Source organism: Lontra canadensis, unplaced genomic scaffold, assembly GCF_010015895.1.
Source record: "Lontra canadensis isolate GAN:19392208 unplaced genomic scaffold, GSC_riverotter_1.0 scaffold2, whole genome shotgun sequence".
In the NCBI taxonomy this organism is placed as follows: Eukaryota; Metazoa; Chordata; class Mammalia; order Carnivora; family Mustelidae; genus Lontra; species Lontra canadensis.
The window spans coordinates 9,011,428-9,036,416 of NW_022630996.1; the positions used below are offsets into that span (position 1 = coordinate 9,011,428).

Sequence of the window (24,989 nt, forward strand, 5' to 3'; positions counted from 1 at the left end):
TTAACTTTAGTCTCTCCTTTCTTACCTTTGCTGCCACTCCTCTCTTCTGGGGTTCACCATTGTTCCTCCCTGTTGCTGCTGAAACTCTTCCTAACTCACCTTCCAGCCATTCACCTTGTCTTCCATATCTCCTCCCAAAATTTTTCTAAAATATCAAAGAAAAATTGCAAGTTGACAAATGAAACAGGCTAGGAAGAACTTATTCAAGACTTTTGCAATAAGGAAGAGAAAGTGAACTCAACCCTGCTGTGACAAAAGGAAGGAGAATTTTTTTTTAAAGATTTTACTTATTTATTAGACAGAGTGAGGGAGATCACAAGTAGGCAGAGAGGCAGGCAGAGAGAGGGGGAAGCAGGCTCTCCACCGAGCACAGAGCCCAATGCGGGGCTCGATCCCAGGACCTGGAGATCCTGACCTGAGCTGAAGGCAGAGGCTTAACCCACTGAGCCACCCAGGCACCGCAAGGAAGGAGAATTTTTTTTTCTTGCCAATATTGAATACCTTCAATCTTTTTTTTTAATTTAATTTCTTTTCAGTGTAACAGATTTCATTGTTTATGCATCACACCTAATGCTCAATGCAATACATGCCCTCCATAATACCCACCACCAGGCTCCCCCAACCTCCCACCCCCCTCTCCTTCAAAACCCTGAGATTGTTTTTCAGAGTCCATAGTCTCTCATGGTTCATCTCCCCCTCCAATTTCCCTCAACTCCCTTCTCTCCATCTCCGCATGTCCTCCATGTTATTTCTTATGCTCCACAAGTAAGTGAAACCATATGATAATTGACTCTCTTTGCTTGACTTATTTCACTCAGCATAATCTCTTCCAGTCCCATACATACTGATACGAAAGTTGGGTATTCATCCTTTCTGATGGAGGCATAATACTCCATAGTGTATATGGACCACATCTTCCTTATGCATTTGTCCGTTGAAGGGCATCTTGGTTCTTTCCAAAGTTTGGCAACCATGGCCATTGCTGCTATGAACATTGGGGTACAGATGGCCCTTCTTTTCACTACATCTGTATCTTTGGGGTAAATACCCAGTAGTGCAATTGCAGGGTCACAGGAAATCTCTATTTTTAATTTCTTAAGGAATTTCCACACTGTTCTCCAAAGTGGCTGCACCAACTTGCATTCCCACCAACAGTGTAAGAGGGTTCCCCTTTCTCCACATCCTCTCCAGCACATGTAGTTTCCTGTCTTGCTAATTTTGGCCATTCTAACTGGTGTAAGGTGGTATTTCAATGTGGTTTTAATTTGAATCTCCCTGATGGAAAGCGAAAATGAACTTTTGGGACTTCATCAAGATCAAAAGCTTCTGCACAGCAAAGGAAACAGTCAGCAAAACAAAGAGGCAACCCACAGAATGGAAGAAGATATTTGCAAATGACAGTACAGACAAAAGGCTGATATCCAGGATCTATAAAGAACTTCTCAAACTCAACGCACACAAAACAGATGTCAAAAAATGGGCAGAAGACATGAACAGACACTTGTCTAATGAAGACATACAAATGGCTATCAGACACAGGAAGGAGAATTTTTAAGCACTGGGGTGAGCGAGTAAAAAAGTAGTGGAGGACATTAGCAATAGGTTAGTCATTGTGATTAGGTTATTCATGTTTGTTAATTGTCACTTATTAGCAGCAATGAGTTAGGCTCCTACCCACCAGGGGATATTCGAAGATCAGGACACAATCTTCCTTGAAGGGTCCATTTCAGAGAGATGCCTCCCAGGTCTTTGAGAAAGACAATCTGGGGTTACAAAAGTGACTGAGATTCTGGGAAAAGATTGGCATCTTAAAAGGACAGAGAAAAATTTACAATTGAAAGTCTAAGTAGGAACTGGGAGGTCAGGCACTGTCTCAGGTATAGTCAAGCTGAGGGGAACATGAAGACCTTCTAAGTGAATGTAAATGTGAAACCTTTATCATCTGTTGGAAACCCTAGAGTATCTGCCCATCCTTTTGAGAATAAAGTCTCAACTCCTTAGTATAAAAAATAATGCAAGCCTCTAGTCTTGGTCTTGCTCCCTTATGCTCTGTACCCACCTATTTTCCTAAGTCCTGAATATTTGCTGCTTTTCATACCTTGGTTTCTTAGAATCTAAGGATGGTCTAAGACTAAGAGAATTTCCTGTGCCTGACAAACTCCTGTCTCTGTTGCCAGACTCCCTTATTGTCTTCATTTGGGATAACTCCTCTTGAAGTGTGTCCTGACCTAGGAAGTGTGCAATTTCTCTGTATCCTAAGCGTATTAGGTTCTTCTCTGTCAGAATTCCAATCACAAGGCATACACATAGTAGAGAATCAAGAGATTATCTTTTTGTCCCTCTTTTCCTGGTCTGTAACACCTTGAGGGCAGGTACTGGGTCTTATTGAGTGTTGTGCCCTCATCTTCTAGCACTACAGTTGTCTCTGGCACAAGAAAATGCTTAAAACTTGTGTGCTGGATGATTAAGTGGATAATATGTAGACCTGACAGGTATTTTTGTACAATTCCATACACACACACACACACACACACACACACTCATACGCATGCAGTTAAGTGAGAGTGAATACCAGGAGTTATCTTTTGAGATTATAAATGACAAAGCATTTAAGAGGATATTTTTTTTTTAAAGTGAGTTGGATGTCCCTTGGGTTGCCTTCTCAGTTTCCTACTAGGATAAGAAGCAGAATTCAATCTGTGGTTTGAAACCTGGATTTGTAGAGAAATTGCTACTTTCTGGAAAGCACACCCCCAAAATATATCCTCATACAGAATGCAGTGAAAACTACCTAATTGACTTTTATCTTGTGGGTGACATTTTGAACTAACTGTGGGAAGGTTTAGCTCAAGCTATGGAGTACAAACTCTAGGATCACTTTTAATCACAGGAGCCACAGTTCATGCAAACCTTTACGGACTCCAGCTATGGCATGGTGTAATATAAAGTTCTTGGGATTTTGTGTATCCTTTTGAATGCTAATATGCTCATTAATTTCTTGTGTTGGTTCCACTGAGCTGTGGCTGTTAATGATGACAAGTTGTTGTAAAATGGACCTGTGTCACATGGAGGGGGAGGAATTGGATTGAAACATTGCCAACTCATTCTCTTTAATTATTGTCAGCCATCAAATTAGAACTTTAGTTCCCTGATAACTCTGACACATTGAAAACTAATGAGGACTATGGGAAGATTCCACTTGCCCCCTCCCACCCTTAGTCCTTCCTTAGGACATTCCTTCCTTTCTCTAGTCCCCTGCCTCCCCTCCCTGATTTTTACTTCTAGTCACTTCTTCCCCTCGTCTTATGACTTCTTTAATAGTGTTAAAACTATGTCCAAGAAGGTAGGCAACATTTGTTTTCCTATATGTAAGCAAATTCTTGGATGTTAACAAAGTATCTCTCTATGTGAAACTCAGAGCCTGTTTTTTTCTTTTCTTTTCTTTTCTTCTTAATTAGTAGACTTTATTTTTTAGAGCAGTTTAGGTTTACAGAAAGTTTAAGTGGAAAGTACACAGAGTCCCATATATCCCCTCAATGCTTCTCTCCACCCCTGCATACATAGTTTCCCTTATTATTAACATCTTGCTTTAGTATGATACATATGTTGTTACAGTTGATGAGCATTAACATTAATGCATTGTTATTAACTGAAGTCCACATTTCTACATTAGGATTCATGCTTGTGTTCTACAGTTTTATGGGTTTTCACAGATGTGTGACACATATCCACTATGACAGTATCATTCAGAGTAGTTTTGCTGCACTAAGTACCCCCTGGGCCGTACCTATTCATCCATCCTTTTCTGTAACCCTTAGAAACCATGACTTTTTTACTCTCCATAGTTTTGCCTTTTCCAGACACCACGTAGTTGGAATCATGCAGCACGTGACCTTTTCATGCTAGCTTCTTTCATTTTGCAGTATGCATTTAAGCTTCCTCCATTATCTTTTATGGCTCAAAAACTTATTTCTCTTTGTTGCCTAGTAATGTCCCATGGTACAACGCTAAATGTGTGTATTCATTCACCTATTGAAAGACATCTTGGTTGTTTACAAGTTTTGGCAATTATGAATAAAGCCAATTATGAATATTCACGTGCAAAGTTTTGTAGGGGCATACTTTTTGGTTCATTTGGGTAAATACCAAGGAGTACTCTTGCTGGTAAGAATTTGTTTAGTTTTGTAAGAAACTGCCAAGCCATCTTCCAAAGTGGCTGTACCATGTTACATTCCCATCAGCAATGAATAAAAGTTCCTGTTGCTCTCCCTTCTCACCAGCATTTGATGATGTCAGGGTTTTGTGGTGTTTTTTTTTTTTTTCAATTTTAGCTATTCTAATAGATATATATGGTATTTTGTTGTTTTAATTCGCACTTTTCTAATGACATATGATGTTGATCACCCTTTTCATGAGCTTATTTACCATCTATGTGTTTTCTTTGGTGAGATATCTCTTGATCTTTTGCCTACTTTTGAATTGACTGTTACTGTTGAGTTTTAAGAGTTCTTTGCATATTTTGAATACCAGTCTGGTCTTTTTATTTCCTTAGCAGTATCTTTGATAGAGCAGAAGTTTTAATTTAGTGAAGTCCAACTTACCGCTCTTTGCTTTCATGAGTCACGCTTTTGGTGTTTTTTCTCAAATGTCATTGCCAAACACAAGTTTGCCTAGCTTTTCACCTGTGTTATTTTCCAGGGAACAGTTTCCTTTTCAGCCTCTTGGTTTCTCAAGACTGAGTGTAAGTTGATACAAAGAGAGTGAATATTGGACATAAAACGTATTGATTATGTCAGTAAATCTAAGATTGATGCTTAAGGAAATGTCAACTTTTAAAAAGGGTATCTCTGAGTAGTGTCAACATAGAATAAATTCATTCTAAGATTATCTATATTTTTGATGATTTACCATTTTGTTTAAAATACTTGGCTATTTTTTTTTATTTTAAACTCTGATTTATTCTTTTCAGGAAGTGACATTGTTTTTATTTAGCTTCCAGACTCTGAAATTCTAACATTTCTATGTTAGAAATGTATATAACATTTCTGTGTTAGAAATGTATATAACATTTCTATGTTAGAAATGTATATAACATTTCTATGTATATATTTAAAGCTGAAAACCCAGTCTTTGCAAATCCTTGCAGTTTTTGAGAAACTTTTCTCTGAGGTCACACACCTTCTTTTAATGATCCCATTGGAGATAGTTTTATCTGTGCTTTGAATAGGTTAGCAGCCCCATTCAGCTGCAATTCTGTTCTAACAGGAATTACACTGTAATAGAGATAGAGACAGACTGACCGACTTACACCTCCCCATGTAAGGAAAGAATGATAATTTCACTTGTCAAGGAAGGCTTTTAGGACAGCTGAAAAGAGTCTCTGCATTGATGTCTGGCTTCTACTTCCCTGAGAATGCACATGAGCCTGTTCTAAGAGGATTTAGGGGGCCAGGTAGTGATTGGATTCTGAGAAGCATTTGTCAGGGTGGGTTCTAGGAATCAAGCAGAAATACGGTTAGAGGGATTGAACTTCTCTGAATGTTTCTGCTTCACCATAACCTAACTTCTGCTCTCAAAAACAGGTGAAAGCTTGGGGCACCTGGGTGGCTCAGTGGGTTAAAGCCTCTGCCTTCGGCTCAGGTCATGATCCTAGGATTTGGGGATCAAGCCCTGCATCAGGCTCTCTGCTCAGCGGGGACCCTGCTTTCCCTTCTCTCTCTGCCTGCCTCTCTGCCTACTTGTGATCTCTGTCAAATAAATAAATAAAATATTAAAAAAACAGGTGAAAGCAGAAGACAGTTGGGGTGATATAATGTTGTGATATATATATAAGAAATGGGTTTGGACTCACCTGGGCTGTATCCTTGGGTTGAAAAATAACTCCAAGAGTCATGAAAATTGCAATGATGACAGCTGCCCCCATAGTGGTCTCTTGAGTCACAGTGCTCTTGTATACACTGTTTGGCAACCCACTGCATCTGTCATCCTAGGCTTATCTAGCCCCACCTCGGAAGTCTCCTTTGCTCCTCTTCTTTGTTGCATTCCCCATATGTTGCACTGCATGTATTCGTCATGCTGGTTGCAAACTCAACTTTTGTTCAGGGAAAGACTACAGTAGCTTCTTGACAGGGTGTATCCTTTATTCAACCCTTGGAATCATTTGAGAGCTTAGATTATGTATAAGTCTTAGAATGGTGAAGGCCTTGTTTCATTTCCTACCTGACTGTATAGTTGCCTGTACGGTTTAAAAGCATCTAATCCCTGGGGGTGCCTGGGTGGCTCAGTGGGTTAAAGCCTCTGGATCACATGGTCCTGGGATCGAGCCCCGCATCCAGCTCTCTGCTCAGCGGGGAGCCTGTTTCCCCCTCACTCTCTGCCTGCCTCTCTGCCTACTTATGATCTCTGTCAAATAAGTAAATAAAATTTTTAAAAAATCTAATCCCTGGTCCTTTGTATGTCATCCAGTTATTACTCTCTGGAAATTCATGGATGCTTCTTTGTCCCCAGTGTTCTTAAATTTTAAAATAAAATGTCTTCCTATTGTTACTGTGCTGGGCACCTACCTGTCAGGCCATTTCAGTTTGAAGCTAATGTTCTTCAGTTCTTTTTTTTTTTTTTTTTTAAGATTTTATTTATTTATTTGACAGACAGAGATCACAAGTAGGCAGAGAGGCAGGCAGAGAGAGAGGGGGAAGCAGGCTCCCCGAAGAGCAGAGAGCCTGATGCGGGGCTCGATCCCAGGACTCTGGGATCATGACCTGAGCCAAAGGCAGAGGCCTTAACCCACTGAGCCACCCAGGCACCCCATAATGTTCTTCAGTTCTAAGAAATATTTTTTATTTTATTTCTGATAATTACTCCTTTCTCTCTTCTCTGGTTTTTGGAACTCCTATTATTTGAATGTTGGACTACTTAGCCCAGCCTTATTTTTCTTAATGTTTCTCTTGCATTTTGTGCCTCGTTTTATTTTTGCTCTACTTTTATGGAGATTTTCTCCCCTTCATCTTCTATTCTTTCTATTAAACTCTATTTATCCTGTCAATTTTTTTTTTTATTTTCAAGAATGTTTTTGTGCTCTGGTGTTCCTTCTCCTTTTTCTTCCTCATATTCTTTGTCTTCTTTTATATAATCTGTGTATATTTCATGGATGGAATATTTTCTTTCAACTCTCTAAGAATTCCCTAGAGAGGAGACTTCAAATCTCTTTCCAAAAAGGTAAGGTTCTGGCTGCCAACTGTTGGAGAGCCCAGTGAGGGAAGAAATCTGAGGATTTCTGCATTCTTCAGATGGTCAGTTAATCCCCCACTGTCTGTAAAGTATTTGCACCTGCCAGAGTGGTTGGTGATATCTAGTCATCTACTTTGGCTACCCCCTCCATCCTTGGTTTGTGAGGCACCTGAGACTGCCAGTTTGCAAGACTTCTGAGGGTTTTAGTGTATAAATCATGTTTGTTCTCATCAATCCCACCCATGGTTTAGGATTAGACTCTATAGGAGCTCTGGGTCACTTACCAATTTTCCACCTGCTTCATCTGTTACTATCTGCTCACTGTTTCTCTTCTTTTTTCTTGGTTTATACCTTTAAAAAAATCCATTTAGTGTAATTTAGCAGCATTTCTTGTAAGAGAAAATGTGGGTGTTAAATCTGCCATCTTAACTGAGAAGCCGGCTTGTTCTTTATTGCTTAGAACTTATAAATTCTACTTGGTCCCCGCAATAAAATTCCATTATGTAGTTTGAGGGTTGGCTGTTGCTTACTGGCATCAAGTAAAGTCTCTAATGCCAAAATAAGATGAATCATCAGGAGCAGGGATCATGATGCTAATGTCCAAGTGATAACTACTTCCATTGTTGCCAGTTAATATGAAGGAAACCACTGCAGTGGTAGTTAGTTGTCCATTTTGTTAAAGGAAGATGACAACTTTCCACAAATTTCTGCTTTCTCCACCATGTCAAGCCCCAAATGAAACTGTCAGGTCACAGTATTTTTATACTATAGTTTTTTTGTTGTTGTTTTTTTTTTTATCACAGAAAGAGTAGAAGTTTAAGAAAACAGGAATATAGTTTATGGAACTACCAGCTAATCCTTATAGTATTGTGGCGAAATGAAAGATACATGATGAGATATATTCGTTCTCTAGCTAAAGTTGCTCAAAAGATAGTAAAGGGAGTACAGGAGAAAGAACATTGATGTTTTGGTTATTCATTTTTAAATAGAGTGTTGCATTTACTCTTCACAAAATTTGAGAAGATACCTATCTATCCTAAATACCATAGTCATCACTATAAGGATCAGAGGAATTGAGTAATTTACAGGACCAGAGAGCTAATGTGAATAATTTGTAAGATTAAACAGTAGATTTGAATCCAAGAGAGAATGACTATAAATCCTTTGTACTGCATGCTACTACTTTCATAGAATATATTTGACAGCAATTGTCAGTAATCATGATATGAAATTGTGGTAGAGAATGGGTTTTTTAAGCCCAATTAATAGGTAACATCAATCAAAAGCACTCCTTCTCTTAATTGACTTCTTGAGGAATATTGCAGAGTAGCTGACTTTATACTTACAGTAGGAAATGAATGACAGGTCTTTGAAAACTTTTTCCTAGCACTACCTTCTTGATTTCAGATCTGGAATATCTACTCTCTAATTGTAGTTTAAAGTATTTGCTACCAAGTACATTGAATTTATGATCAGATTAACTCCAAGTATTGAAAATTGAAGGTAATCAGAGATGTCGACAGGATTCCTGCATTTCTATAAAATGTGTCTCCTAATTTAAGTAAATAGATAAGTATTGACTAAGTTTCACTTTTCTACACTCTCACATTTGAAATTAAGAGTAAACATCCTTAAGTAAGATTCTAACATGGGCTCTCATGTTAGTAAGTTACATTTTATTTCCACAATATTTGACTTTCTAAGCCAAAATTCTAGCTTTTCCTACTCATTCCTTAAGTGTCAGAAATCCTTAATCTTTCTTTACCTAAGTAAGTAACCTTATTTGGACCTATGTGGTGGTCTAGCCGAGGATGATTAGTTTAATCAATACTTTTAGGAATCTCCTCACTGAATTTCCTTTCCATTTTTTAAAGATGCATGATTTCCATACTGATGACTTTTTTGATGTTTCTGGTTATATTCAACAAGAAGAGAAAAACTGCTTTTCCAGATTATTATTTCCCCTAAACACGGGACACTTGCAAGGCTCTTTACCCTATTGCTTACCCACCCCCTTGCCCCAATCTAACACATGCTCTGTCTCCTGCTCCAAACCTTTGTTTTAATGCCTCCCCTGGAAAGCTGACTTAGCTCTTTCACGCTTACTCTCTAAGCCCTTCTTCCTCTTTTTACAAACTCTTATTGACTATCTACCACTGCTCTACCAGACATTATGGTTGCGAAGGTAAACAAGTCATTCTTGATGAGAGAGTCCACACTTATGCACATGGTTACACATTCTACCCAATGATGGATGCTTTCAAGCTTTATGTATGTAGGACTTTGGTTTCCATTGGAGGCATCAGTATCACACCCTGTTTCTTTAGGTTGCCAATCTAAGAGGTCATAATGAGGAAGAAGCTATTTCTTTTTCTTCAGACTGTCCTCACTTCTCTAACTAAAAGAGACAATGGGGTTTCATATCTTACAGAGAGCCTAAAAGTACCCTCCAGGCAAGAATTAGCTCCTACAGTTTTCAAATGACTAAGCTCATACATTTAATGTAGCCTATGCTACACTTATTATTGTGTATAGGTATCTTCTCTATGACCTTGTGGGTTCTTCAAAATTTCTCCATGTGTTTTATATGTATTTTATGCTCTATATTATTAATTTTTAATTCATTTTGCATTTTCAGACCCATTTATTGATGATAAGACTTTAACAATTCCATGAATGAAAGATTTAGAAAATCTTTAGTGAATACCAGTGTCCTATCACGTGTTTGCTAAACTGTAATTGGCTAATTCAGAATTTCGAAGGGTATTTTTTTGGTTAAATTATGGATTTTATTATACAACTGTACTTTTAAAATTAGAGATAGGCAATACATTTTTTGAAGTTTTGGAAAGGAGACAATGTTTCAGGAATCTTGCGCTTATCTGTGATGTAGGGTGTTCTATCCGTTAAAGCCGTTGTGGAACATTCGCCGCCACCTAAATAGAAGGTATTTAAGACACATAGCAGCTTTTCCTAACTGTTCCCTGAAGCCCTGCTGCTACTGCATTTCCACTGACCATGTTTAAAGTCAATGGGATTTTTAAACTGTAAACCTTCTAGAACCTTTTATTTATTTATTTTTAAACATTTCATGCCTATGTAGTTCTGGTGTTGGCCACCAGGTAACAACAGTGCCTTGAGTAGCTTGAGTCTCTTGAACAGGGAACCACCCACAAACTGACAGAAATATTAAACCCCACACATTCATGAGAGAAAGGAGTAAGTGTCCAGAATTTTTAATTCCTCTTTGGCAATACATGGACTATCGAAAATGCAGGCATAAATTATTAGCTGACGGTAAGTCACCTCCCAGTCCTGCAGCCCACTGTTCTTGTGGCATTATACTTCATCCCAGGACCACCAAGACAAAATGAAGGCTGACCAGGTGGCAAGAGACAGCATAGCTCATGCAGGGAAAGCATCCAAAATAAAGAGATTGGGTCCCAGGGAAGGTTTTAGGAGAATTTTGGATATTGAAATGTCCAAAACACTAATAATATTTATGAGAGACTTTTTTAGCCATAAGAAACAAATATATGCCAATCTAGGAAAATCAAATATGTTATTTTAGACTTTTCTCTTTCCTTCCCCCTTAGCTATCCCTCTGGGTATTCTAGTTGTGCGTGGAGACTGTGATTTGGAGACTTGCCGTATGTACATAGACCGCCTACAGGAGGTGAGTTTCTTTAGCCAATTATTTCTTCTCAGTTTTCCATTTTTGTAAACAATTACCAGCCATATATATTTACTTCCGAAATGACGCATCTGGGAAGGAAGTGGAAATGTTGTGTCCTCGTCCTTTAAGCACTGACCACATCTTCTCTCTCTCCAACCCCCACGGCTATTCTCCCTCCACAGGTGGTTGAAATGGGAAAGGGTATTGCTCTAGTGTGATCCATAACTATAGCTTGGAACTTCTTGTCTTCTTGCCAGACGACATCCCTGTGTTTTTTGAGCTGTAGAGAATTTCAGAGGGTCCTGATCAATCATGATGGAGAATAGACAGTTAGGTTATTTAATGTTTTGTATCTAGCACTCGGGTCAGAGATCACTACATTTTTTAAAAAAATATAACTTCTACGAGAAAGAAAAACCTTCTGTCCTTCCTGGGAATGTGTATCAGAACACAGGATACTCCATTTTGCTCCTCAGTCTGATTTACCACAGAGAAGGACAATGGAAGAGACCTCATATGTGGCATTCCTACTAATCCTACTAAACTAACACTGTGGTTGTCATTGATTGTTTTTGCCAAACTTTGAGAGGGAATAGTCATTCTCTTCATTCTACAAATGATGAAAAACATAAATAGCCACCACTTCATCATTTTTTCTTGATGAAAGGTGCAGATTTAAATAATCTTTTTCTGGATGTGGTCTAGACATTTGTATTTTTTAAGCTATTGGGTAATTCTGATAGACACCACAAGATGAACAAGTCTCTCCTAGATGACACATTCTCCATAAGTAAATATCATAAATAAAGAAGACATATAGCACTTAAAATACCACCAAGTTGAGATGCCTGGGTGGCTCAGTGGGTTAAGCCTCTGCCTTCGGCTCAGGTCATGATCCCAGGGTCCTGGGATTGAGCCCCGCATTGGGCTCTCTGCTCAGCGGGGAGCCTGCTTTCTCCTCTCTCTGTGCCTGCCTCTCTGCCTACTTGTGATCTCTCTCTCTCTGTGTCAAATAAATAAATAAAATCTTTTAAAAAAATACCATCAAGTTGTAACCACTTAGCTTTGAACTTGAGATTCTAGTTCTTTTGGTGGCAGTAAATTCAGGCCTAGGAGGCATAAAGTTACATGAAAAGTTATGAAGTTTCCTTTTCAGCATTTTTAAGGATAGAGATGGAATTGTGAACACAATATATTTTGAGGTAAAGACCAAACTTTGAATACTGATAGGGGCGAGAGAAGAAAAGTCAGCAAATTTTACACTTGTGTTTGTTTTTGTTTTTATTTTTGTTTTTACCAAGGGAAACTTCAACTTGTTAAAATTTGTGGACTTAGTAGTGTATGACTCAGACCCAAATTGATATTCCTCAAACGCCACAATATCTCATTTTTCCAAATGTGTTCTTATTTTATTGTGAAACCTCTGTCAGAAAACCTGCAATAAAAAGGCAAATCATAAATCATACCAAAGTTTTTTTTTTCTTTTTAATTCTTGGGTTACTTAAGATTTCACAGTAGTCTACGACATGACTGATGAATTGACTTTGGTGAAAACTAACTTATTGGCATGCTTATAATACCAACAGTCAACTGAAAGCGAGATTCTTTTTTAAAAAAAATGAATGAACAAATGAAGTCAAAAAAGGAGAAGTTTTAAAACTAAGTTGGGCACAGAGATCATGTTGGTAAATTCCCGTGGGAAGCAGGTATGAAGACAAATGTACCCAGGATTGCTGACATCTGTGAATAGAATCACAACCCTCATTAACAAGGAAGCCTTCAGGACATGATCATGGTGACAACTTAGTTATAAAACTTTATAAAGGGAGCCAGACTCTCAGAATCTGCCAGTAAAACTTCATTAATTTCAACCCTATTAATTTGCACTTCGTGATCATGCAGAGGTGGCCAGTGATTTTCTCCTGGCTGTCTATGAAAACCTGTGTTTGCCAAGCACTTAGTGGCAGAAACACAATTACTAGGACAGTTTGTATTTGGTATAAGATCAATAAATTCTTTCTAAGTACTTAAAGGGATTTTAGAAGTTTTCTTCATAAGCCAAAAGTTCAGGTGCAAATTAAATATGGCACCCTTGTATCAAAATGAAATTGCCCGGTTTTTACTTTTGGTCTTGTTGATCCTTGAAACGCTCTCACTCCCCTCTAAAACTATTTAGGATGTCTAGATTTCAGTAGCTAAATGGCCTTTCTTCTCTCATTCCAGGCTGGTGTGTTTTTGCTTATTTGGGGCATTACCTTCGTTGTGTAAGGTTGATGAGTTTGGAAGAGTTATAGATACTTTCTAGATGAGCTTAATACTCAGTCAGGGGTTCAGTTGATAGAGGTATAGAGGAAGCTTGTTCAAACTAATCTTAAGGTATGGATTTTTTTTTTTTTTCCATTTTCTCATTAGGACCTGCAGTCAGTTTCTTCTGGCTCCCAGAGAGTTCTTTACCAGGTAACATGTAATTGACCCCCTGTGGTTGTTTTCTTAGCTCCCCCCAAAAAAGAAGGTCCTTCTTTCAATCAATGCTTCATTTGGATTAGAGGCCAGATCTTCCCTAGGGATAGAGTTCACTCGAAGACCCAAGTGAAGTGGACATTCTGATTCTTTCCCTTTTCCTGGTTTTGGATTATCCTAGTGTAGCACAAATTTGGACTGTGGATTTTCTCCCAGGTCACTTAGGAAAGATTATAAAAGGAAGCGCTTTCAGTGATAAATATTAGAAGCTCAGTTCAAACTAACTTGACAGGGTTCAAGTCTTATTGTTTCACCTCAGCAAAAAGTTCAGGTCAAGGGTGGATTTTATGTACCATTTAGTCAAGCTTTTTGCTTCATTTTTCTGCTGGTCTTTCAGCTCTGTTCTCCTTGTCTGTCAATTTCACCTCTGAACTAGATGTTTCCGTGTCCAAGATGGCTGCCATTAGCAACCAGGGCTGCATGTGTCTTCTTCACATCCAGGAAAGTGAGTTCTCTGTTTCCCACAATGATCAAGCAAATGTTCTAAAATGCAGTCTGATTGGTGCACCCTGGTCTTTTGGACAGGATCTAAGAAACCCAGCCTGCCTCTCTCTCGTGACCCACATCAAATCATCAGGAAAACACTCAGATATCCTTTGCCCCAGCAGTCTTTGGGAAGACAACAATCTCCCCACTTTCCTGTCCCGACTCTGTTGCATTCTCAAGCCATCCTCTTACAAATTAGATTTCTCAGGCATGGTTCAGATCCCTGGGTACAATATACCCCAAACTGTAAGGGGCAAAATGAAGCTCTGAGTGGTCCCAGTAAAGCCCTTTTCTCTGAGAAGCCATTCCCCTTCCCTACTAGAGGGGTGTGTGGGAGTCAGAACATGCCAAGTCTCCCTCCATAAATAAATCCTGTCCTAGACCCTTTCATACCTCCATGTGGGGGATAGGTGTTTAAAGATGTCTCAATCTGTGAATCCTGGCTTAGCACCTCACATTTGCTTTTGGATTCTTTTTTGCTACACCTAAATATCCTTTCATATAAACAACATTTTTTTTAAACAACAATTTTTTAAAAATTTTATCTTGTAGCCTCTAGGTAGCATCTCTGTCTGCTGGTGGATACCCTCTACCATCAGCCAAGGATACTGACAAGAACAGCCTTGGTGTTCTTATTTGTTTGTAGGTTTATGTTTCAAACAAAGTGCCCCACTATTTAAGAGTCTTTTCTTCCATATGGCTGCAATAAAAAGGATAAGAATTCACTTAGGGTGTGTTTACATTGAGAAAATAAACTCTACTTCTGAGACTGTTTTTTATCAACCATTAAAAGGCTAATTTCCACTCCATTTTTTAGACAGAGCACAACATTCCTCCTGTTGGTTATTTGCATATTTACCTGAAGACACTAAGTTTAATTTTATTTTTAAAAGCTCAGTACCTTTAGAAGCTAGCGCTAATCTCTATTTTTTTTTTTTTAAATTGACTCTAAGACCTATAAGGGTTCGTGAATCTTTTTTTTTTTTTTTTAAGAGTCTGTACTCTTTTCTCAGGAACATTTTGCATTTTGCATTTTTATCAAGGCATTTTCAGATATTTTTTGCTAAGCAGTTTTATGAAACTAATACATCTGTTTATTATTATGACTTACTTGATATCATCATTTTGGTGTCAGAGTTTTAGTAGGTGGATATTTTGTCCCATGTTTTCTTTATACTGTATTTGTATGTTTGTCCAGAGATCAGGAAATGGTTGAGACTCTAGAATATGAGAAGGGTATTTGTTTCATTTGTCATTTGGTAACAAAAACATGCAGAAGAACTATTCATCTAACTATATCAAAAGCTTGTGTTTTTTGGGTTCCTTGCAGTTAGGTCAAACTTTGGTGTCAAAACTGCTGCATTATGAATGTCACATCAGAAGGCTTTATGCCCTGACCACATAGGATAACCAATTCAGGGACCAAACATGAGTGTCAGGAGTATTACTGTGCCCACAACGCTCCTTGCAGAGGTATAAATAACAGGGGCCTTTGAGTATTAAGGAAGGAGTGAAATAAAGGAAATCTAGGGCAGCCCAAGTTCTGCTCATGGCATAAGAAGTTTACCTGAGCGAGACTTTGAATTAACACGGCCACGGAGTAGGGAGAGAATGAGAAAATTTCCTGAGTGGAGCAGAGGAGAGCTGCTTGAGGTAAGGAGTTGGGAGGAAGATAAACATTCACATGTGGCTAGGACCTTGAGCAGTCAAGAAGAGAAGGAGTGAGTAAGAGGGATGGTGTTTAGAGAGCTCTGTTTTAGCCACCCTAATTTTGTTACGCCTGTTAGATCCAAGAGATTTTGGGGTGTAGAAAATGAGATCTGTGACTTTTAAAGCCCATTGAAAAATTCATATCTAGAGGTAGAAACTTGTACTTCCTACGTTAGGAAGTGGGTGGTACTTAAAACTGTAAGACTGAAGGTGATCACCAAGGAGAGCTGAGACAGAGAAGACTCGATGTCACACCTGCATGCCCGAGTCGGTCAAGAAGAGAACCATCAGTCAAGAAGGGTTGTAGAAACTGAGGTGAGTTGCAGGAAAACTGGAAATCAAGGAGAAGGTAGTGTCTTGAAAGCCAAGAGTGAAATGTGTTTCAGAGGGGGATGCAGTGAAATGTGTCAGTGCTGTGGAGAGGCTGAGTTGAAGTAGATTGAGTTCTGTGGTATTCTGAGGGCACCTAGAAAAACCGAGGCACAGAGGTGCTATTAGCTTTACAAAGAAAGTGACCAAACCAACTGGCAGGAAATTTAATATTAAATCTGTGTTTCCTAACACAGAAACTGATCATGTCAGTCTCTAGTCTGTCTCAGTATGGGGGGCTAGGGGGCGATGTAAAAGAAAGACCTGTCAGAAACACGGACCACAAATGGCCTTAAATGCATTTAAGTGGACTTTCTCGTGTATAGGATAACACAAGATAAGCCTGGAGAATTAACTGTGATGGCAGCAGTAAGTTAAGGGGAAAAATGTTGGGAAATTCCCATCAGCTCACTCATTGGCGGCTGACATTTTAGCTGACTGTTTTCTAAGGCTAGAAAAAACTCAAGAGAAAACCAGCATTTAGAAAGGTATATAAGTGCCCAAGTCACCTTATTAGTGAGCCATATGGCAGTTCCTAATCATTTAAGCATGTCATTCGCTCTACTTCCTTCCTTTCCCAAATTCATAGTGAATTGCCAACAAAGCACTAAGGCTCAACAATGACACCTTGTATTAACCTAACAAGGCATTATGGGTTATACAAGAATGCGCTGGATATTTATAGCCTGCTGAAAATTCCTGCCTACACTGTCTCTGAGGTCAAAACACAAAGGCCCCTCCATCTTAACGGCATCTCTTATAACCTGGAACTGATAAGTGAGACAAGCGAAATGCACTGTGCTGGCGGATTCAGGATATTCTTGAGCTTGACAGATAGGGTAGAATTCTTAGAGAAATTGGACTCTGCCGACATATTTGGTAGAAAGGATGCTTCTTGAGGCCATCTACAATGAGATAATTCCTTCCCTGTTCCCTCTCTGGTCTTCATTAGTACCTTTTTAACCCCAAGTTGATAAGTTAAGGAGTAGAAGGAGATACAACTGTTCTAGTGATTTTCAACGGGGAGATTTTGCTCCTTTATTAGGACAATTGGCAATTTGGACATTTTTTTTGTTTGTCACAGCTAGGACAGGTGGTGCTCTTGATATCTGCTTAGTAGAGGCCAGCAATGCCGCTAAACACCTTAGAATGCACAGGACAGCCCCCCACTGCAAGGAGTCATCCAGCCCCCTAATGGGAGTAGGGAGATGCTTGTGAACCCTTGAGTCATTCTGATGGCTCTCAAGACATTCTTGAGGCCCATAGGCTGATAGAAGTCCTCAGGAGAGGCAAAGAGGAAAGACCAGGATGAGAAAAAATAGGGCAGGGAAACAGGCATCTGTGACTAGGGCAGAGGAAGATAACAGAACCAGGGATAATGGAACCAGGAGCAGTTGGGCTTTCTGTAGACATCCTAATTTCCCTGCACAGTATGTGTTCCAGGGAGGACTGACATAGTTGGCACACAGGAGTGTGCTTTCCAGAATATTATGAGCTACCATCTGCGCTTTTAAAGACTACAATAGGATTCAATGTAGCTGCAAAAAAAAAGGCATTCGTCCAGGTGATTCTTCCTCTTTAAGAATTGATTTACTTAAAACTAACATCAGAATGGCTGGGGTATTTCAAAATAGATATACCATTTTCAAAAAGTTCTTTCATCCTTTAGAATGTCTTTCACTTCCATAAGAAAAAAATCCTGGTCAGATCTGAGTCTGTATCAATTTGTTCATCCTCTGATCATTTTTCTCCATTTTACATAATGACCTGATCTTCTGGGAGAGGGGTCTATATAGTCCATCAGAGCACTGTCCTAGGCAAACAGCTTTTGCTCATAAATACTTGATCTATTTCTCTTCTCTTCATGTTGACGATCCTTATTCATCTCTCTCCTTAATTTGTTTTCTGGATTTTAGAAGTCTTTCAATGGATGGGTTGAAACTAGTTTAAGGGAGTCATCCTGGGAATTAATTTAGTCTCAGGGAAGGACTGGGGTTAGCTAGGGACTTAGTAGAGTGTGGTTCCTTTGGGATAGATCAAAGCTGTCAGAAATGGATCAAATAAAGAATTAAAATAAGACTTGCCTAGGGCCAGGTCTGTTGCAAGTGAAGGCATTACTGCTAATAACACAGACATGCACAGACACACAGAGTAGTTGTTGATAGAGGACATTCTCACACAAAGAGCTCTTAAGAATGTTATACTATCTCTCAGTTTCCTCTTTTACCACACCGTCATTATTTCTTCACTTGTTCAAAGCTGCTTTTGGGAATGGGCATCCCTTTTCTGTATTCAGCTGCCGTAGGAGTTATGGGTAGTTTGAGGAGAGAGGGGTTTGAAGAGAAAGAGTTTTGAAAGATAAAAATAACAGTAGCAAGTCTATCAAGGAGGCTTATAGTTGGATGGAGAGGTGTAAACACACAGTTTCTACCCATCCCTGGTGGGTCCCTTCACCAAGGATAAAGAGATACGTTTATCCACTTGGTAATGAATGGAAACCAAAGGAATGAGTATATGGGTTGGGCAGGCAGATGAGAAATGTGGGTGTGTAAACGAGAGATCGATGTACAAGTGAAGTGGTTATTGACTGGACATTATTGAATGTAGTAGGGGTTCCCAGTCCAGAGGGACTTCTGTTTTTCCTCTTTGTCTTTTACATCTTCCCTCAGTTTTATGAAAGAGAAAAAATTTCATTCACAGTGATGGTATAGTTAAATGCTAGGTGAATACTGTTTAATTGAATTACCTACTGGAGTGTGTAATGGGGCTGCTGGGCTTTCATTAAATTATGTGGGCATCAGCTATGAGTAATTGAAAGTAAATTAAGGGCAAGTTTGGCATACGTGTGCCAAACAGTGGTTCAGGTAATTTCCTTATCAATTACATAGAACTGATGCCAGTTGACTTTTAAATACATATATGAGAAATAACAGGTTTGCTTTTGGGCATGCAGCTGTATTTTTAGCCTGAGAAACTGATTTTCCATTAGCATACAGTAAAAAAAATTCACATATCAGGGATTTTTGAAATAAATTTGTTACATTATTCATTTAAAGAGCATGCAGTTTTACATGATTATCACATTTAGAATGGGAAGGAGCCTGGTATGTCCAAGGTGATATGATTCTGCCCACATTAGATAACAAGGATGGTCATATTCATCTAAATCACACCATTTATATGAAGAAAAATAACATCACAAAACGAGCAGGTCTCTTATCTCTTTGGTTGATTGTAGAGTTGATTATGTAATCGGAGATGAGTGAAGGGACTCGAAGTCCTGAGTTAGCACCAGAAGCATCTGTGTCCTTGCTGGTGGCACATTTCTGTGACTTGCATGAATTCCCCCGGCCACCTAGCCCTGCTCACACAAGTGCATTTCTTAGGTGTCTACATAGTCAGATTGCTTTTGAAAGGTGCATATTTTCAGCTCGTTTTTTGTTCTATCAGAAATTAAGTCTCTTTACATTCATTTTAATGTGCAGCCTTCACAAAGCAGACATAATTCTGGCCAGTCTTGCTTAGTGAGGCACATGTTGCTGTGTTCACCCTAGCAGGCCCACCAGGCTAAGGTCTACCCTCGGGGCCAGTATTCACCCTTCTAGGAGGGGCTCTTTTGTTTTTCTCATTTCCCCTTTTCAACTCCAGTCTGATTCTTCCTCTGCCCTGCACTGTTCATGACCCTCCCGCCGCCCCTGAATCCAGGGTTCCTTAATGCCATGGTCACCTACTCTACCTGTGTGCCAGGCCTGGTGTGAGGAGACAGCTGCTTACCTGATCAGGGCACATCACCCACAATATGTTAACAATGCCAGTTATTTAAAACAAAATTATTTCAAATTCACTAGGACCTCTCTACTGACATCACCATCACTCATACTTTGATTATCTTTTTTTTGAGTAGGAGAAAAAGGGGCGTAGGTAGACAAGATGTAGAAAGTACAAGAATCCTGGTCACCTGGTCACCTATGTGGTCATCATTAGTTAAAATAAAGTTCTTTATACACATTTATGGGCCATGGCTCTAAGTTACAGAGAAATCTTTTTCAAGACTCTTTATTCCTGTTCCAATTTTAATCCTTCTTCATATGCATTTATCTTTGATATTAAGGTCCTCTTGATATAAGGTTTGATATAACCTTTGATATAAGGTTCTCTTGACTTCCATTTGCCACTTGTGTTGTGAAGTCTGCCGGGTTTTATAATCCTGGCTTATCTTAATTTTCTGATTGTGTATAATTCTAGACTTCTCTTTGGTTTTTAACTCCCCATTCAAAGTAGACCTTAGGATGATATCTTTCTAGTGTGTACCTTTTGGTACCTTTCTGAATATAAAGTTTCTTTCTATATAAAGTTATACACATAGACATAGAAGGATACACATTTGTTTTTTTCTTTTTAATAAAAATCGATTTGCATTCTTTGCACACTCACTATATATACTTCTATTATATCACAACTTATTTTTAACAGTAGTATCTATGACAATTACATTTTGCTAATAAATGAAGCTCTAACTCAGTTTTTTAAAACTACTATTCTACTCCATGGTATCTATTTAACCCTGTCTCTCTGGATAGACATTTAGGTTATGTACAGCTTTTGCCATTGCTTTTCTAAACAAAGTTGTAGTAAGCAGAGCTGTACAGATTCAAAAATGAAGCTGTAACAGCAGTGACGATCACATCACATGTGAAACAACTATGTCACTTGTATGGAGTTGAGAATTACAACCATGCAACACAGCCAAGTTATCTGAAACTTATTTAACCAGAATTTATATGAATCTTGTTTCAGTTTCTCCACTCTGAATTGTGGTTCATTATTATTCTCATTGATTGCTGCATTCCTGTGGGATTCTCAAGCAGATGGGACGAAGGGAGGGGAAAGTGTGCCAGCAGTGTGACTGGAGAATTTGAGAGAGGAAAAATTTTGATTTACCCAAAGGTTGTGAATTCTGATAAGAAGTATGGAAGATTAGTTGGACAGTTAATGAAAGCTGAAACTAAGAAAAATCCTGGAATGACAGAGTCAAAAGAAGGTTTTCATAACCATTAAGATTATTCTGGCTTTTTCTTTCTTCATGTTTTTGCATGAGCTGAGTCAAAACACAACTTCTGTCCAACTTGACCTACACAAATTCCATCCATTCTTCAAAACCCCCCACTAATTCTAATTCCTCAAGAATCTATAAGACAGAGTATATAAGATCATAACCTCTGAAGTAAAGGAGACTGCATATGAATTGTGACTCTACCTCTAAATGGCTGGGTACTTGTGTGAATTTACTTAAATTCCCAAAGCCTCTGCTCTTCATTCATGGCTCACTTTTAGGTTCTAAAGAAGAGGTTCAAGAAGAATAGTGGGGGATAGATTGTAGGAGAGCAGATGGGGCTAGATTATACGGCTTTCTTAGTGACAGAATGGATATGCCATAAGAATATGGCTTCAAATCAACCTCCCACATAAGATATTTGTAAATGAACTCTGTGGTAGTGGCCTGGTGACCCCAAAACCAAGAGGGAAGGTTCTGTGAATTTTGATCATAATCTCTTCCAAACATAGGCTTCAAGGGGATATTTTTCCCAACATAGAACATTAAGTAGAGACAATAACGTAAAAAGACTGGTGGTCTAAATTTTATTTAATACAGAACCACCAAGGAATACAGAAACAGTTATGTTTGTGAAAAATTCTCAAGTAAAAAAGGAGCATACTATAAAAGGAAGGAAAGAAAGGAAGGAAGGTTTACCAGTCACCCACTGTTATTCTCCAAGTAGTTGACAGCTTGTCGAGATGATTGTCGCATATCTTTTAGTTCCAGAAAATGGAGATGAGTCTGGGTGGGAGCCGTAGGTGGAAGACTTAAAGTTGCAGGAAGGGATGAAGGAGAGCGAGAGTCAACAACCTACCGCTGTGTTGACATGATGGCCACTGGCCTTTGTTGTAAGTAGATTGTATGATTCAGGATTGCACCTACCAACAGGTCTTAGCTCTCTCTATCAGTGTCAGGACTGCCTGAAAACCGCTGGTCCAGACCAAAGGTTTCAGATTTGAAAGGAAAGAACCTTCTTAAATGTGAGCTGACCCTTCCGTGTGCTTTCCCAGCTATTAATATCTTCTGCTGTTTTCATTACCAGGCTCCAGTTCTGTGGGCAGCCGACTCAAGATCCTTCTCCTGAAATCAATGGCTTTTGACAATAGCTAGGAAATAAAATCATAATTAAAATAGCCATCTCTTGAAAAATAAAAAAAGATGTTGAAATCTGGTAAATCAGATACATAGCAACTCCAAAAATTAGGGGGAGAAGATATCTGGAAGGCACCCCAGTGGTTCTTAGTGCGGTAGACACCCTCTGAAGACATGGCCCATGCTTCGTTCTCCTTTGTGACTCTCACCTCACATGCCTTGCACTTCATTAGCTCCCATCAATACTAGTTGAAAAGACTGAATATAATTGTGTCAAAGGATTAAGAGTAATGTGAGAGTAATGTGACACCTGACCATCGAAATTAAAAAAAAAAAGATAGCAATAAAAAAAAAGATAACAAAGATAAAAAGAAAAAATAACAATTTTGGTGAAACTAAGTGAATATCGAGCACAGTTACTATTGAATGGGGAATATTATTGAATGGGGAGAGAACAGTCAAGTGCAGTGTTCTGAAAAATGCTACTTTTGGTGACTTTCAAGGCACTTGGCCTTGAAAACAATACCCTGTTTTTGAGGCAACTCTCTAGCATCTGATAAGGTAAAAAAGAGGTGTCGGGGGCAAGCACCAAACCAGCAATGGCCAGAGTTCAGCCTTAGTTTGAGTTATTTCTTTTTTGTGTCTGCCCATACAAATCTGTCCTCATTGTTTTCTGTTTTTGAGCACAAAGATGTTTATGGATAAAATAGTTTTGTGCTGCCGTAGCATCATCTGAATGATCTAGTCTGAAGTGTGGCCTGTGTTCCATGAGCCCCAAAGGCACTTAAAGGTCAAAATTGTTTTAGGTAAAAAAATAAAAATAAAAGAAGTCCCAGCTGCCCCAGCGTTACTGGTGTAACATAATGATATCAGCACATCTACGTGTGCCGCCCCATGGGTTAAACATTCCACATGTCCTTCCATTTATTTCCCAGAAGAACCTTTTATAGTAGATACCATGGTCTCCATTTTACAAATGAGGCATCCAAAGTACGGAATAGATAAGAAATTTGCCCAAAATCTCCATTAGTTGGTGGTGAGGCCCCAGGACTGTCCTGGGCACAAACTGGTGCTCTCGGCCACCAGAATTCCACTGTCTCTAGACTCTACTTGAACTGGACCGTATACCATCCCTTGCACTATTATTCCTTCTCCTCCATAGAGCTGCCTTTCCTAAACACCTCCAGGACAGAGACACTCTTGTCACCTCATTTCTTGGTCTGATGTCATCCTACAACAATAGGAGTTTTCCAACCCACCACTACGCCACTTAACTTTTAGATGTTAAGAATTTATAGTGTGATTCTCTACTGCTGTCTTTTGGGTTTCATACCAAAGGGATACCAGTGAAAAAGTCCTTGTAGTATATGGACCAGATTCAGCATAAAGGATGATCTTAGCTGTGGGATATCTTCTTCCCGAGTTCTACTTAAAAAATGATCAAACATCACAACCATTGATGGGACAGCAATGACATGATGATTCACAAGATCAGCTTTTTTAAAAAATGGGCCTGTTGGGGAATACAATTTCTATGAAATCGGAATGTAATATAATCACAAAACAAGCAGTCTTGTAATGACTGAAACCACAGGTCTAAAAAACTATACCTCAAGGGTCACATCTAGTCTGCTGCACAGCCTATGCACTAAGAATGGTTTTCAGATGCTCAAATGCTTGAGAAAATCCAAAAGAATATTTTACAATTCATATAAATTATATGAAATTAAATTTCAGTGTCCACAAATAAACTTGTATTGGAACACACACGCAAAATCAGTTTTCCACAGCAGACTTTCTCATTAAAAGTAGTTTTGGGCTCAGTTTTTCAACTCAATCAAAATACAACAACCTCAGCCATAACCAGATTTTCCTTCCTTTGCCTGCTCTTTACCTCCTGTTCTCCCTTGGGTCTTTTAGATGTTGTCCTAGCACCCAGCTGTGCTGATTAGCTGGATTTTTTTCTGTCTTATTTTATAGGTTGTTGGTATATGTTGTGGGTATGTTTTACATTTTGTCCATCTGCTGCATGGAAACGTCATTTTAACACTGATTTTAGGTAATCTTCAACTTGTAGGTCCTAATGCAAGTGAGATCCTTTCATCTGCATATGTAGGTGTGGGCCAGATTAGATCCAAGGGGAAAATTTTGCTGAGAATTGACTGCTTTTATATATCTTTTTAATATGTAAATTTTTCTGGAGAAAACTGACATGTTTATTGAATTGCCCAGTCTATGTATGCCTTTACATCTATTTCAGTCTTCTTTAAAAATTCTATAACACCCACCAGTGGGTTGCCTTAGGTAAAACTAAACATTCTAACTCACATGATTTCCACAGGGCATTCTATTTTTTTTTTTTTAATTAACACATAATGTATTATCTGTTTCAGGGGTGCAGGTCTGTGTGTCATCCGTCTTACACACTACGTAGCACTCACCATGGCACATCGCTTCCCCAGTGTCCATCACCGAGCCAGCCCATTCATCCTACGCCCCTCCCCTCCCCAGCAGCCCTCAATTTCTTTCCTGAGATTAAGAGTCTCTTATGATTTGTCTTCCTCTCTGTTTCATCTTGTCTCATCTTTCCCTCCCTTCCCCTATAACCCTCTGTCTTATTTCTCAAATTCGTCATATCAGTGAGATCATATGATACTTGTCTTTCTCTGACTTATTTCGCTCAGCGTAATTCCCTCTAGTTCCATCCATGTTATTCCACATGGCAAGATTTCATTTTTTGATGGCTGCATAATATTCCATGGTGTGTGTGTGTGTGTGTGTGTGTGTGTGTGTGTGTGTATACCGCATCTT

The 24,989-nt window shown here is 38.9% G+C and overlaps 1 protein-coding gene across 8 annotated transcripts in view; it reads left to right on the plus strand.

The window, feature by feature from the left end:
- Positions 1-24,989, plus strand: part of DGKI (diacylglycerol kinase iota) — a 430,951-nt gene that overhangs the window by 323,486 nt on the left and 82,476 nt on the right. For 5 of the 8 annotated variants that reach the window (XM_032868387.1, XM_032868398.1, XM_032868439.1 and 2 more), the window contains 3 exons: positions 10,824-10,903; positions 13,316-13,360; positions 13,800-13,868. In XM_032868387.1, coding sequence (XP_032724278.1) covers positions 10,824-10,903; positions 13,316-13,360; positions 13,800-13,868 — 194 coding nt within the window. The remainder of the gene's footprint in view (positions 1-10,823; positions 10,904-13,315; positions 13,361-13,799; positions 13,869-24,989) is intronic. The other 3 variants (XM_032868409.1, XM_032868429.1, XM_032868419.1) reach the window with 2 other exon arrangements.